A 16,806-nucleotide genomic window follows, 5' to 3' on the forward strand; every position below is an offset into this window, starting at 1 on the left:
AGGAGCTGAAGGTAATGGTCAAGATTCCTCACAAAATATGAGAATACTTTGAGCTTTAGTGTATAACTCAAAGGTTAGAAAACCACCATGACTCCTCCCAGAGCAGGGTTAATAGTGTAACTATGACTTGCATGTTGCATACTCTGTATCAAATCAAATTTTATTGGTCACATACACATGGTTAGCAGATGTTAATGCGAGTGTAGCGACATGCTTCTGCTTCTAGTTCCGACAGTGCAGTAATATCGAACAAGTAATCTAACAAATTCACAACGACTACCTTATACACACAAATGTAAAGGGATGAATAAGAATATGTACATATAAATATATGGATGAGCGATGGCCGTACGGCATAGGCAAGATGCAGTAGATGGTATAGAATACAGTATATCCATATGAGATGAGTAATGTAGGATATGTAAACATTATTAAAGTGGCGTTATTTAAGGTGACTAGTGATAACTTTATTAAATCCATTTATTAAAGTGGCCAGAGGTTTGAGTCTGTATGTTGGCAGCAGCCTCTATGTTAGTGATGGCTGTTAAACAGTCTGATGGCCTTGAGATAGAAGCTGTTTTTCAGTCTCTCGGGCCCAGCTTTGTTGCACCTGTACTGACATCATTCTGGATGATAGCGGGGTGAACAGGCAGTGGCTCAGGTGATTGTTGTCCTTGATGATCTTTTTAGCCTTCCTGTGATATCGGGTTACCTTTCGTGTTACTTTTCTTTTCCAATGTCATGCTGATCAATGGGAAATAACTGACAACATTTTTTGTAGAACTAAGAACAATTCAACTTATAACAATATGAGTACTATTGGAAAGAAGTGTTTTTTTGTTGCTTAATTTTAAATTAGCAATGCTTACTTGTTAGTAGTAAATCCAACTATTCATCAGTATCGCTGTCATACTTTTGCATTATAATTCACTAGCCAGTATCAAGCTAATCTCAGCACCCAGAACCAACTCAGCTACTCTATACTGTATGTTAAGGCTGTCACATTGAGATTACTAGCGAGCTAATCCTCTCCATCTCTCAATTGCCCTAAGGAATCATTAACCTGAACCATTCAGCCTGCAGTTAGACTTTGGTCCACAGGAAGGACTGACTAGGGTTATATAACAGCCTGCTTGCACATGCAGACCCAGACCTAGCAGGGATACACATACTCCCACAGTTTAGTCTGAGGTCTAGCCACCTCTCAGTAGCACTCAGTGCCAGACCTCGGGGAGTTAGTGTCCTTCTCACAACACAGCTTGTGTAACTGAAAAGAGAGGCAGAGAGGCATGGGCTGGGGGAAAAGTGTTCCTGTGGTTAAGCAGGGGCTGGGGCTGACGCCGGGGCATAGGCTGGGACTGCTGGTTCTGCTGTGCTGCCTAGCCCTGTGTCCAAGGCCCATCCATGGGGACAAGGTCCTGGTGATGCCTGTAGAAGGGAGCCACTGGCTGAGTATGAAGCTTCTGGTGAAGGAGCTTGCGGCCAGGGGCCATGAGATGGTGGTGCTGGTCCCTGAGACATCCATCCTCATCAAGAGCTCTGACTACCACAGGACTGAGATCTTTAGGGTCCCCTTCAACAAGGCACAGCTGGACAAGAACATCGACAAATTGAAGGACGACATGTTCCGCAAGACCCCAAAGGTAACGGACATATTTATGAACGTGCAGGGCCTGATTGACTTCACCGACATGCAGGTGAAAGGCTGTGAGGGTCTTCTGTATGACAAGCCCCTGATGCAGCGACTGAGAGGAGAAGGGTTCAAGATGATGCTGACCGACCCCTTCCTACCCTGTGGATCCATCATCGCAGAGTCCTTCAACATTCCAGCGGTGTACTTCTTGAAGGGGATCCCCTGTGGGATGGAGGATAGGGCTGCCCAGTGCCCCAATCCCCCATCCTACGTACCACGCTTCTTCTCCGGCAACACTGACCACATGGACTTCCTAGGGAGAGTTAAGAACATGCTCATGTACGGTCTGGAAAGCTACCTGTGCACAGTAATGTTTGCTAGCTTTGACGAGCTGGCCAGTAGGTACCTGGAGAAGGACATGACGTACAGGGAACTGCTGGGTCATGGGGCGATCTGGCTGCTGAGGTATGACTACTCCTTTGAGTATCCCAAACCCACGATGCCTAACATGGTCCACATTGGAGGCATCAACTGTGGTAAAAGAGATCCACTTCCAGAGGTAAATCTCTTATAAATACTTCAACTGTGCAAAAAATTCAACTGTGCAGAGCTGTGCAACCTATATCTTATATGGATCCAGGTCCAGAAACCTTTACGGTACACGTGTCAAACTAAATCCACAGATGGCCAAGTGCCTGCGGGTTTTCGCTCCACCCTTGTACTTGATTGATGAATTAAGGTCACAAATTAGTAAGGAACTCCCCTCACCTGGTTGTCTTGGTCTTAATTGAAAGGAAAAACCAAGAGCCCGCAGACACTCGGCTCTCCCTGGAATTAGTTTGACACCCTGCCTTAATGGATAGATTCACTGCAGCAGCAGTTGTACCACATCAGACATTCCTCGAGGATAAATTTCGGACATTTTAACTTGTTTCAATTTAATTTCAAGCTATCAAATTCTTCTCTTACTTTCTAATTTGGGACCACATCTCTTTTCAAGATCGTTATGTTTTGACAGACTGAGATGACTTTCTCCTCTGAAGCCCGAATGTTGTAAAACAGTCAGAAATATTCTATTGGGTGTTTAAAAGGGACAGTCAATCAGACTGTTGGGTGTTGTCCCACAACCCAGATGTTGTGTTTACCTGCCTGTCAGACACTCAGCTAGCGGCCAGCTGTAACCTGATCTCTGTTTCCTCCATAGGGACTGACTGGACACAGCTCTCTGTTTATCTACCGACTAGCTTCTCCTCACATTTATACAGCCCACATTCCACTAGCTCTCATTAATGGGACTAGCGAAGCAAACGTCCTCATTCAAAATCTTGTCATACTTCTTCTCCTTCTCATTTGGAACGTTACTCCTCCTACACCGTTTAAGCTAGAAATATAATTAAAACTTTAAAACATGCAGATCGGTCTTTTACACTATCAAAATATATTCTACGGATCTAACTATACAGCTGTTTTAGTAACTGCATTAACACATTTTACCCCATTTTCCCCCCCAAAACAACTGACCCCTTCCCCAACAAGTCGGACAAAATTTCTACTACCAATTCAAAGTTACAGCTGTTTATTGGAGTTTAAAGGCACAAAAAAGTAGCTTGCTAACAGCTTTCTCATGTCTCATCATTGAGCAGCCCAAACAGACCCGTTGCTATGGACACTCACATATGCAGAGGAGCACATGGTGAAGCTTTGGCAAAAATTATGACAATCACAACTACTGACCACAACCACACAACTAGTCAACACACAACTACTGACCACAACAGCACAACTACAGACCATACTCACAACCACAATCACACAACTACTGACCACAACATCTGACCATAATTACTGACCACAACCACACTACTGACACAACTAATGAACCACACAACTAATGACCACAACCATAAAACTACTGACCACTACTACTTAACACAACTATTGACCACAACTAATGAACCACACAACTACTTACCTAAACTACTGACTAAAACTACTGACCACTACTTACCACAACCACTGACCATTTTCATACTGTAGGGTCCAAAGAATCTGCAACACAACCACTGACCACACAACTACTGACCACAACTACTGCTCTGGTCCCCACTAGCTCTGGTCCAGCTCTGTTCCTGGGCATTGCTACCTAGCTCTGGTTCGCATATAATACCTACCAGCAATAATTGTAACTCTTGAACCGTTCAAGCTAGAGACACCAAACTTACTTTCACATGTCCAGGCTAGCCTATCCTATCCTATCAACCAACCAACCAATCAATCAATCCAGATTTTCATCTACCTACATCTTAAACTATAACCAATCACCACCAGTACAACTGCAGAAACTACCACTACTATAATGTATTTCAATAGCATACATGCTAGCAAACACACCACATTTTCTTCAGGAACTGTACTTTTCAGTGATCATTGTTAGCCTAAAGAGTTCATCTTTTAGATAGAACAGCAGCTAGCTATCAGTAGGTCTGCATACAAACCTATTCTGCGTAGTTCTTCAACCATAAAATACTTTTAAAGAGCTGTCATCACTAGATCCACCATCCCATCTCTCTTCCCAAATTGTAGCCTAAAACATTCTAATCATCACATCATCTTTCAACTAAAATCAAACTTCATTTACACTGAATGTTTTACAAAAGTAAATTGTGCACCTGTTTTAACTGAAACCCACAGCATGAATGAGAGTTGCTATGCGAAGAGTTCTCCACATGATCCTCCCTTTTATTCCCATTTTATGACAGAAGATCACTTTGTCTTGTCTTTCTTCTTTTAGTTTTCACACGCAATAACTGTAGTTTAGACATTTTTTTGTGATCTAAATGCCCCACAATCCAAAGTAATATGATTGATATAGTAGTCTATCAAAGTAAATCAGACCAATTATTTTACTACATTCAACAGTGACTATATGTAAGTGCTTTGCTTTAAATAGTAAAGTTAGACTTTTCAAAGTTCTACCACTACCACAAAAATATTTTTAAAGAGTTAAAGCAAGTCCCATCAATTGCACTTCATGTACAACTACCATCTAGTTTGCCTTGCAATCTGTCAAACCTGGTGTAACCTAGAGGTCAAGTTTACTTTCCTGTCAATTGTAAGTATTGTGGGTACTGATAAAAGATGCCAGAGTGCTATGGGAGTCATGCCAAACACAAGTAATCCTGACAATGTTTTAGGGAATAGAAAAAGCAATGCACCAATAGAAATTCTCCATAATCGCACCCATAACTTTCAAATCGCACCCATTACTTTTCAAAAGTTTCCTAACCACGTCCTTCAGCTTGGGTAAGGAAAAAGGACAAGGCAGATAGATGTGCAGGGAAAGTTAAGGTGTGGTTTCTCATATTTTGTAGAAAGAGAAGTATTACTCAAAATTAACATCGGGGGAATGTCCCTCTCTGTACTACCCTCCATTCTCTCGCTTCTCTAAAGACGGTGTTCAGTCAGCCCTCTGAGCCCTGGTCAAAAATAAGGCACTATATAGGTAATAGGGTGCCATTTAGGACATAACACAGTTATTTCCTCCTGGGCTGTGGCCACTATTATCGAACAGAAGAACTGAGGGGCCCTATTGTGTTCTAGTTCCAACCCTACAAACCTCAGGAAGGGAAACTACTCTGCAGGGTTTGTTTTGTGGGGTTAGGGTTGGAGTTAGGGTTAGCTGTGATTGTTATAGGATGTATTATGCCTTTGTCTTCTATGAATACAGGGTGTGTTATCAGAGAATGGGCTCCTTTCACAACTTCACCTTCCCTCCTTCAGTCAATATTTTGCTAACCAGACCAAAGACTGTTCTAACACTCAAGTATTGCTCAACATTAATGTTGGGGGAATGTCCCTCTCTGAACTACCCTCCAATCTGTTTCTTCTCTAAAGACTGTGTTCAGCTAGTGAAACCTGAGCCAGGAACAGCATTGATGTGCCTCAAATGGTACCATACTTCCCATACAGTGAACTACTTTTGACCAGAGCCCTCTGGGCCCTGGTCAAAAATAATACACTACATAGGTAATAGGGTGCCATTTGGGACATAGCACAGTTCTTTCCCCCTGGACTGTGGCCACTATAATCTAACAGAAGAACTGAGTAGCCCTATTGTGTTCTGGTTCCAACTAGTTGGACAAGTGTCCAAAAAGTTGGACACATTCTGAAATGGACCTGAGGCTTTCCCAACCTGGACCAGATGTACATAAATAAAATAAAAAAATATAGAGACCCGTTCCCAACAGACCCGAGGACAGCTAGACCCATTCCATATAGACAGATCCAGACACGTTCCAATCCCGGTGAGGGAAGCAGAAATGTCATTTTTTATTATAAGGACCTGATAAAGCGCGATAGGCTCAGTGTTGCCAACTTAGAGATTTTGATGATATTTAGCGAGGTTTTAGACCCCTCCAGTGACTTTTATTGGTAAAAGATTCTGGCGAAAAATTCAACTACTTACAGGCTGCCTTTGGGGAGTTTTGACACCGAGGGTTTCTATGGTTTTGATAGCGTTCAGCTACTTTTTCCATTCAATTTATCCGTAAATGAGAGTGGGAGGAGCTGAGAAGTTCAAGAGGCGGTGGTGTGCAGCGGCAGAGGGGACCAAAACACTATGTCGGGGACCGCAGCTGTGTTGTCGCGACAATGGCAAAACATCATCTAGCGACTTCTAGCGACAAATCAAGGAGCCAATAGCATATCTCACTGAAAAATAGTTGGCAACACTGGAGGGATGGAGAGAGAGGTACCGCTTGAGCAGGCAGGAGAGGGGCAGTTCTGTGAGTGAGTGAACATGAAGACAGGAGGGAGAGACAGCACCAACCACCAACCAAGCCGACTCGCACTATAGTAGACTAAGAGACCATTTGTGCTTGAACCAAAAATATGGTCGGAGGCTCCATATGGATGGTGTGATGCAATGCGGAGCCTTCGGAGGCACGCAGAGGGCAAATTGAGCTCCATATTGCATTGCCTTGCGCCTCTCAAATGTTGTAATAATGCAGAGGGCTCCGTGTAGCTCCGCATTGACATGATTGGTTGACGGTAGGTGAGGGCGGGAGATCCTGTATAAACAAAAACTTCCTTCACAACAGCTCTGCCCTGCTCTGCAAAGTGCAAGAAATATAAATACCATATCACCATAACACCTTGATCACACCTATAGCGCGTTGTTGCACAAAATGGTACGCAGCATCATCTGGATACGTGTGCAACAAAAGTTCAACATGCAGACGTCAGATTGACCACGCAGTGCCTTTAACATGCTGACCAAACTGGATCCGCGCACGCGTCTGCATGCAACATCATGTGCATGTTGATTTTATCTATCCCCACCAGAAATGCTCATGTCACGCAGGTTACAATACCAACACCAATTGTGAACCAACTATATTAATTTTGGAACAGATCGAAACACACATTAAACATTCATGGACATTTGTAACCCGTTTCAGGAAACTAGACGTATGTCGTAGGTCACTACCTCACAGGAGAGCCGTTTGAACTTAAACTTTTTTTAATCAAAACGTTTTTGGGGGCAGAAATGACTTCTTGAATAAGTCTTTTGGGGGGCAGAAATGCCTTCTGCAACTTTGATGTGCCTTAATAACAAACTTGTATGCCATCTGTAAATACAAATAAAATTGTTAAATAACAAGCCTAGTTGGTTAAGCCACAGAAAAAGGCAGCAACCTTCCCACTGCCCATGATTGTCTGAGATAAGTGGGCTGGACATTCCAAGAGATGAGTTTGGATTGGTCAGCCATATAGCATGCTTCTGTCTATTTGAGCTGGTCAGCTTGTGTAGGGAATCCTGTCTAACGATGCATTTTTTTATGTATCGCGTAGTAAAATTTAACAAAAGACTTGACTATGCAAGTATCCATTTCAATAGAACGTCACTGCAACAACTGTTTCATAGCACTCTCGTCTGAGTGTGCCAGAGCGCAGAATAATTGATGAATTTAGGAGCGCTCAACACTGGTTGAATATGGCCGCTGTCAGTAAACGTCGGCAAAAAAGCGTAATTAAATTTTTGCCAGGGGCACACTTATAGTCACCAACTCTTTGGATAACATGAAAACAGCCTAACCAGCTCTGCTACGGTGAGTAAAATGGAGTTTGGGTGGGGGTTAAAGCTTAAGATGATTCTTAAAGCTATGGCATTGCACACAGTCAGTGTAACCCAGAGTGACTAGACAGAACAACGGGACAAGCAAGCTGTACAAACAAAACAGAAATGACACAGGACATCTTATTGAATGAAAGGGGTTGCAGTCTGCCGTGAAGAGTTCATCCATGTATACGGGTAAGAGTCTAGCTACAGTTTCAGATATTATACGTTTCTAATTTTGTCAGAAAGTTGTTCTCATTGAAAGTTAAAGCTTAGAGTTAGCTAGCTAGCTGACATTAGATGGCCAGCTCTCTAGCTAGCATTACGTTTATGATTTGTGTGTAGTAATGTTATCTCAGAATGCCATTTCGCGTTGCTAGTTATAGCCTAATGTTAGCTAGCTAACTAGCTAACATTGAACCTGTTTGGTTAACTTTAGCTAGCTATGACAATCGGTTTTTATTGTTAGTACTCTATGGATTGGGATATGTTGGTATATTTTTTAGCTAGCTAGCTACATGTCTGAACAAAAGACCAAGTTAAAGTTTACTGTTAGCTAGATAGCTGACAGATTGCTGGATTGACAGCTAACATTATGTTTATGATCTATGTGTGGTAATGTTATCTGGGAATGTCATCTTCACCAGATGATTACATGACCAATCAAGTTAGCCAGGTGTGTCTGACAGTGATTACGGCTATCTATTGTATAATATTGCCAAAATATTTGTATCTGGAATTTGTCTTTCAGCATCAGTAGAACAAGCCTGACTCTCCTCCACCAAATAATGTACTTTTTACCCCATACATTTTCCCTTACACCCAAAAGTTGTCTTTACATGTTGACAGGAAAATAGTCCAATTCACACACTTATCAAGAGAACATCCCTGGACATCCCTACTGCATCTGATCTGGCAGACTCACTAAACACAAATGCTTCATTTGAAAATTATGTCTGAGTTGTTGGAGTGTGGCCCTGGCTATCCGTCAATAATAATTGTGCCGTCTGGTTTACTTAATATAAGGAATTTGAAATGATTTATACTTTTACTTTTGATACTTAAGTACATTTGACCAATTCTATTTACTTTTGATACTGAAGTATTTTTTAAAACAAACACCTTTAGACGTTTACTCAAGTAGTATTTTATTGGGTGAGTAGTAGTACTTTTACTTGAGTCATTTTCTATTAAGGTATCTTTACTTTTACTCAAGTATGACAATGTAGTACTTTTTACACCACTTTATGTGACTGTGGGTTATAGCATTTATTTCACATGACCTATCAATTTAGACAAGTGTGTCTGGGTAAGCGACATCTAATATTTATTAAATGTTTTTATCTGGACACTTTGTTTATCTGGAATTTTTCCTTATTGTAGGCTATTACTTTTACCACTTTTAGTCTTAATCTTTACTACACATGTTGACAGGAAAATCACTGGAAACTCACTGTTTGACCTCACATGTGAATCCTTAAAGAGATGGTTGGGGCTGGCTTAAGCGGGTGTGAACAATGCTAAACGGGTGAAGACAAAGGAGAGCTCTCCAGTAGGTACCAAAACATTCAAAATGCCATTTTCTCAAAAGTGATTTCACAAGTTGATCAACTTTCAAAGCAGAATTACTTTCCCATTGTTCCTCAAAAACGCAGTGAAGCTATGAGTCTCTACTTTTATCCAATGTAAAAAAAAATACTACACAATTTCATTTTTTTTTTTACATAAGACCGATTTTGAGCCGGTCAGTCACATTTAGCTAGCTTGCTGTTGCTAACTAATTTGTCCTAGGAAATAAACATTGGGTTGTTTACCTGAAATGCATATGGTTCTTTTGACTTATGACCAACAACAACAAACTACACGTACCACACTCCACTCCCGTGAAAAGCAAGAGCAGCAGCATAAATGATCAAATTTCTCTCTCTTTACTTGCAATACTTGATATGTGGTTGAATGCATTGACTGTAAGTCACTCTGGATAAGAGCGTCTGCTAGATGACGAAAATGTAAATGAACAATTTTCTTGTTAACTAACCCTTCCCACCGTGCCTCAACAGGATCTGCAGGAGTTTGTGGATGAGTCAGGAGAGGATGGCTTTGTGGTCTTCAGCCTGGGCTCTATGGTCTCTCAGATGCCGGAGGAGAAAGCCAAGCAGTTTTTTGATGCCTTCAGCAGGATCCCTCAGAGGGTAAGGACACCTCGAATATGTCCCAAATGGCAAAAAGTAACCCTTTCTGACCAACACAATCTTTACAGTCTCTACGTCTTCTGTAAATATCAATATATTTTTCTAAATCTTAAAGATATCATTTCTCACTCACAGTTGAGATATCAGTGTTTGAAGAAGCACAGTACTATGCATGTTAAGCATGTAGGCCTAATCTCCAATCCACTATTACATGCTGACCAAATCGCTGGCGCCTGTGCCATCGCACTCGTGTTGATTTTGTACATCCACACGAGACATGATCAAGACACGCAGGTTGAAATATCAAAATTCTGAACCAACTATATTAATTTGGAGACACGCCGAAAAGCATTAAACATTTATGGCAATTTAGCTTGCTGTTGCTAGCTAATTTGTCCTGGAATATAAACATTGGGTTGTTATTTTACCTGAAATGCACATGGTCCTCTACTCAGACAATTAATCCACTGATAAAACGGTAAACCGAATTTGTTTCTCGTCATCTCTCCTCCTTCCTTCAGGCTTCTTTTTCTTCTTTGGACTTTATATGGCAGTTGGCAGCCAACTTTACAGTGAATTACTACAACAGACTGGAGTGTGGACGTCAGTTCATCTTTCAATCACCCACGTGGGTATATGCTCCTAAAAGCCAATAAGGAGATTTGAGACACAGGACTTGCAGCGCGTTGAGCGTCACAAATAGAACCAATTTCTATTTTATCACCTGTCGCGAGCGTCTGTGCAATGATTGAATAGCATGTATGTGTAAATGTATTTTGCAACGCTCGTGCACGCGACATGTCTGGTCAGCATGTTAGTCTAAACTAAAAACAAGTCCTTTAATTACGTGGAGTTTCAATGGCTTTTGCATATTTTCCATTCTTCATATACTATGTCAAGTATCATGGCAAGCTGCAGTTCTATGTTGTTCAGTTTGTGTGGAAATATACACTGGAGCTATGCCTTAAAACAATCCAGACACATTTATATCCCACTACAAACTGGTGTGCCTTTACCACTATATCCAGAACTGGCAGATGATTCTATATGACTTGATTAGGAAGGTAAGCTGTTGTTCTCTGTGTTTTCAGGTGGTGTGGAGGTACACAGGAGTAGTGCCTAAAAACGCTACAGCCAACGTCAAATTGATGAAGTGGCTTCCTCAGAATGAGCTGCTGGGTTAGTTTAGTCTCTCAGTTATAATGAAAACCACCTGGGTTACAGAAGTTACAGATGGGTACTCTTCTGAGTAAACACCACATGCTACTTTGTTGCCATTGTGAAAGAGAAGCAATAGCTTCTTCTTCTTCTTCATGGTTTCATGCTCTGTTATATGTTCCATTTTCTAGGCCACCCCAGGGTCAAGGCCTTTATAACCCACGGAGGAACCCACGGTACCTATGAGGGGATCTGTAATGGCGTTCCCATGGTGATGCTGCCGTTGTTCGCTGAACAGGGTGACAACGTACACCGCATGGCAGTGAGGGGCGTCGGGGAGGTGCTCAACTTGTTTGATATCACCTCAGAAAAACTGGTGGAGGCTCTCAACAAGGTCATCAACGACAAGAGGTTAGACATCATGTTATATAATACTAGGAGATACTATGAACTCAAGTAGCAGTGCAAACAGTATAGAGACCAAATCCTAACTTGAGATCTACACACACATAGAGTTTCAGTGCAAATATAATTTTGTCAGCCAAGCATGATTTACATGAAAGTCTGAGTTCCTCATTAGAATTCAGCCCAAGGTGAATATTGCATTGTGTAGTGTGACACAGTGGTTCCTATATTAGCAGTCATGAGTTGTCTATGAGGCGATTGTAAATCCTGTTGTATTTGTCCTTTCTCCCCAGTTACAAGGAGAAGATGATGAAGCTGTCAGCGGTGCATAAGGACCGTCCCATCGAGCCACTGGACCTGGCCGTGTTCTGGTCAGAGTTTGTGATGCGTCACGGCGGAGCGGAACACCTGAGACCTGCCGCTCACGACCTCAACTGGATCCAGTACCACAGTCTGGACGTGTTCACTCTGCTACTCACTATAGTTCTCATTGTTGTCATCGTCACCGTTAAATGCTGCATAGTCTGCTTCCGCAAGTGCTGTGGAACGAAGAGGTCTATGAAGAAGAAGAGTGCATAGCTGTGGGAAGTAGGGGTGCTGAAGGTGCTGCAGCACCCCTGGTGGTGGGATGGTAAAATTGTAAGAATAAGATAAAACAATTGTAAAAAAATTTAAAAAATCTGTTGCCTTATTGATATAAATGATCATGGGATTGGGGTAGGGGAGAGAGAAAAAAAACATGGGATATTTATATATGGGCCCCATGCATGGAGAGCTCTCAGCTCCGTTTTGTAAACGGTAAGCTCATGATATGCTCTTATCTACTCAATTGTGGAGGTTTGGAGTTGGACACACGCTCTGCTGTACGATAGACAGTTTAGTTTGAGTTGAGTCGGGTCTCTCCTTCTCCCCTCTCCCACAGTAGGCGCGTGAGTTTCTAGTTTGGGGAAGCATATTTTCACCATGAAAATGCACCTTTTGGTAAAGCATTCCATGGAACTATCTGTCATCGCATTTGTGGACTTATGTAAGATATTCCTAATGTGATGAGTAGATTGGATAGTCAATTTAGGCTAATAATATAACTCAAATCGCTATTAAAAAAAGACTGCAGTATTCAATGCATGAGTGTGTAGTGGCAAAGAGAAGGTCTAGGCTATATCAGATACATTTCTTCTCTTTTCTTTCCGTGTTTATAGACAGATGTCATGCTTTTCCAATACACCTTATATGACTGGAGACATTAGCAGAATATTTTTTTTAATACGACAAAAATCATAGGGTAGTATAGGCCTATAGGCTACTACTGACAGTTATAACAGATCAATACCAACGACTTTGTCTACAACCATCTCATCTAGGCCTATGAAAAGGGGAGACACACATTTTACAATATGATGTCCATCTAACCTGGAGGAGGAAATGATTGTCCAAGAACAACGTTTCAAGTGGCACAGCCCAATGATAAAGAGTGGATAGGCAACACTACAGTCCCTGGTTCAAATCCAGGCTGAATCAGATCCGGCCGTGATTGGGAGTCCCATAGGGAGGTGCACAATTGGCCCAGTGTCTTCCGGGTTTGGCCAGGGTAGGCCGTCATTGTAAATGAGAATTTGTTCTTAACGGACTTGCCTAGTTAAATAAATATGGACAATACTCTACGCTGGTGCCAATAAGATGCAGATGCACAGACCTTTGACTCCCTTCACCTCCCCACACATCTTCCTCTTGTGTTTAGCTGATAGGAGTGGAACCCAGTAGGCTCGTCTGCTGCAATTCGTGGCAAGGATCAACAAGTTTGTGTGTTCCGAGATGGTGTTCTGCACACCACTGTTGAACTGCACCGTTATTTGTCTGTTTGTGGCTCGGCCCGCCTATTAGCTTGCACGATTCCATTCTCCTTCGACCTCTCCTATCAACTGGATGTTTTCTGTTTGTCGCACCATTCTAGGTAAACTCTAGACACTGTCGTGCGTGAAAAGCCCAGGAGGCAAGCAATTTCTGAGATACTAGATCTGGCACACCTGGCACCGACAATCATACCACGCTCAAAGTCCATTAAGTCACTCGTTTTGCCCATTCTAACATTCAATCGAGCAGTAACAGTATGCCCTGATGCCTGTCTGCCTGCTTTATGTATCAAGCCATGGCCACATGACTCACTATCTGTAGGAGCGATCCATTTCCGTGAATGGTGTACCTAACAAACTGGCCAGTGACTGTATATTCCTTATAATCAAATCAAATCCAATTTTATTAGTCACATTCTCTGAATACAACAGGTGTAGACCTTACCATGAAATGCACACTTACAAGTCCTTAACCAACAATGCAGTTCAAGAAAGAGAAAATATTTACTCAATAAACTAAAGTAAAAATAGTAAAATAAAAAGTAACACAATAAAAATAAAGAGGCTATATACAGGGGGTACCGGTAGCGAGTCAATGTGCAGGGGAACATGGTTAGTTATTTTGTACATGTAGGTAGGGGTAAAGTGACTATGCATAGATAATAAACAGCGAGGAGCAGCAGTGTAAAAAAAAAGCGAGGGGGACATGTCAATGTAAATAGTCCGGGTGGACATTTAATTAATTGTTCAGCAGTCTTATGGCTTGGAGGTAGAAGCTGTTAAGGACTTGGCACTCCGGTACCACTTGCCGTGCGGTGGCAGAGAGAACAGTCTATTATTTGGGTGACTGGAGACCTTGACCATTTTTGGGCTTTCCTCTGACACCGCCTAGTATATAGGTTCTGGACGGCAGGAAGCCTGGCCCCAGTGATGTACTGGGCCGTACGTACTACCCTCTGTAGCACCTTATGGTCAGCTGCCGAGCAGTTGCCATACTAGGCGGTTGATACAACCGGTCAGGATGTTCTCAATGGTGCAGCTGTGGAACGTTTTGAGGATCTGGGGACCCATGCCAAATCTTTTCAGTCTCCAGAGGGGGAAGATTAGTTGTCGTGCCCTCTACACGACCGGCTTGGTATGTTTGGACCATGATAGTTTGTCGTTGATGTGGACACCAAGAAACTTGAAACTCTCGACCCGCTTCATTACAGCCCGTCAATGTTAATGGGGGCCTGTTCGGCATATTTAGCTCTATTAAATAAAAATGCAAATCATAAGCTGGACACACAATTCCATTGCACCACTGCTATTGACCTATATTTTGTCTGACTTGCAAAGTGGCTTTATGATTTCTGTGAAGCAATTTTGTGACAGCAGGCATGAACATAAACATACAAAATGTTGTGAATCAATCAATCTTAAAACAGTATGTGTGGCCAAGCTGGGCAGTTGTATTGAGGTCATGTGATAATGAAGTGTCCAACCCAGAATGCTCAGTGAAGACATGACACTAGGAAATAGGAAATAAAATAGAAGAAACATTTTGAAATAGATATCCCAAAGCTAACATATTTACTGTATCTTATGCATTGGTGAAGAACTAGTTCTGCTGTCCAAGAGTCCTATTGTTTATCATAAACATTATAAACACAGGTTCAAATAGGCATCTTAATCTGAGAGAAGCAGACATTGTGTGGATTGTCTGAGCTGTGACTAACATAACATCTGATGAATGTGTCTTATCCGGCATACAGTTTTCAGTCTACCCACACACCTTGTATGTCTTGCTGAACATTTTCAACTAAACGAAGACTGAGAGAAGCATCATTGGCAGAAGTCCTTATTTCAGACGGTACCCCGACACTTAATCTATTGATATGCACAGTCTCGGTAGATACCTTGACAGGTGCAGCAGTGACCCTGGTGCATAAGAGACATTGGGGCAGGGTATTCCTGATTATTGTGAAGCTAGAGAGGGGGAAAGCTGGGTAGACTTCAGACACCACGGCCTGCGTCCAAAATGGCACCCTATTTCCTACATAGTGCACTACTTTTTACAGGGCCCATAGGGAATAGGGTGCCATTTGGGATATAGCCCTGTCTCTCTCTCTCTCTCTCTCTCTGAAGCCTGTGGACCTCACCAGCCTTAGCCAACACTCAATACACCTAGATTGTTACGACATTAGCACATTATTCTTTTTTAAATTCTTCAAGCTCTGTCACGTTGGTTGTTAATCATTGCTAGACAGCCATGTTCAAGTCTTGCCATAGATTTAAGGTGAATTAAGTCAAAACTGTAACCCGGACCCATACAAATCAGTAGGTCTAGACAATCTGGACCCTCTCTTTCTAAAATGATCTGCCGCCATTATTGCAACCCCTATTACTAGTCTGTTCAACCTCTCTTTCGTATCGTCCGAGATTCCTAAAGATTGGAAAGCGGACGCGGTCATCCCCCCTCTTCAAAAGGGGTGACACTCTAGACCCAAACTGTTACAGACCTATATCCATCCTGTCCTGCCTTTCTAAAGTCTTTGAAAGCCAAGTTAACAAACAGATCACTGACCATTTTGAATCCCACAGTACCTTCTCCACTGTGCAATCCGGTTTCCAAGCTGGTCACGGGTGCACCTCAGCCACGCTCAAGGTACTAAACGATATCATAACCTCCATCGATAACAGACAGTACTGTGCAGCCGTCTTCATCGACCTGGCCAAGGCTTTCGACTCTGTCAAGCATCGCATTCTTATCGGCAGACTCAATAGCCTTGGTTTCTCAAATGACTGCCTCGCCTGGTTCACCAACTACTTCTCAGATAGAGTTCAGTGTGTCAAATCGGAGGGCTTGCTGTCCGGACCACTGGCAGTCTATGGGGGTGCCACAGGGTTCAATTCTTGGGCCGACTCTTTTCTCTGTATAGATCAATGATGTCGTTCTTGCTGCGGCTGATTCCTTGTTCCACCTCTATGCAGATGACACCATTCTGTATACATCTGGCCCTTCTTTGGACACTGTGTTAACTAACCTCCAAATGTGCTTCAATGCCATACAACACTCCTTCCGTGGCCTTCAACTGCTCTTAAAACGCTAGTAAAACTAAATGCATGCTCTTCAACCGATCGCTGCCAGCATCCACCCAACTAACATCACTACTCTGGACGGTTCTGACCTAGTAAATATGTGGACAACTACAAATACCTAGGTGGCTAGACTGTAAGGTCTCCTTCCAGACGCATCTCCAATCCAAAATTAAATCTAGAATCAGCTTCCTATTTCACAACAAAGCCTCCTTCACTCACGCTGCCAAACATACCCTCGTAAAACTGACTATCCTACCAATCCTCGACTTCGGCGATGTCATCTACAAAATAGCCTCCAACACTCTACTCAGCAAACTGGATGCAGTCTATCACAGTGCCACCCATTTTTGTCACCAAAGCCCCATATAC

At 42.4% G+C, this 16,806-nt stretch overlaps 1 protein-coding gene and 1 long non-coding RNA gene across 2 annotated transcripts in view; one reads left to right on the forward strand and one right to left on the reverse strand.

Annotated features, from left to right (window-relative positions):
* The window catches only part of LOC112225203, a 37,706-nt gene that overhangs the window by 7,346 nt on the left and 13,554 nt on the right, over positions 1-16,806 (reverse strand). The window lies entirely within an intron of this gene.
* Positions 1,128-12,152, forward strand: LOC112225202 (UDP-glucuronosyltransferase). Its single transcript, XM_024388930.2, has 5 exons — positions 1,128-2,192; positions 9,812-9,943; positions 11,035-11,122; positions 11,293-11,512; positions 11,800-12,152. The coding sequence occupies exons 1-5, from the start codon at positions 1,290-1,292 to the stop codon at positions 12,083-12,085; spliced, it is 1,629 nt and encodes a 542-aa protein (XP_024244698.1). The 5' UTR covers positions 1,128-1,289; the 3' UTR covers positions 12,086-12,152.

The sequence above is a fragment of the Oncorhynchus tshawytscha genome, linkage group LG26 (genome assembly GCF_018296145.1).
Source record: "Oncorhynchus tshawytscha isolate Ot180627B linkage group LG26, Otsh_v2.0, whole genome shotgun sequence".
NCBI classification, from domain to species: domain Eukaryota; kingdom Metazoa; phylum Chordata; class Actinopteri; order Salmoniformes; family Salmonidae; genus Oncorhynchus; species Oncorhynchus tshawytscha.

Excerpts from the sequence above, each read along its gene's own strand:
- LOC112225202 (XM_024388930.2), top strand. The coding sequence starts at position 1,290 with ATGGGCTGGGGGAAAAGTGTTCCTGTGGTTAAGCAGGGGCTGGGGCTG. Across the intron at positions 11,123-11,292 it reads TCCTCAGAATGAGCTGCTGG|GCCACCCCAGGGTCAAGGCC; the intron begins GTTAGTTTAGTC and ends TCCATTTTCTAG. Across the intron at positions 11,513-11,799 it reads AAGGTCATCAACGACAAGAG|TTACAAGGAGAAGATGATGA; the intron begins GTTAGACATCAT and ends CTTTCTCCCCAG.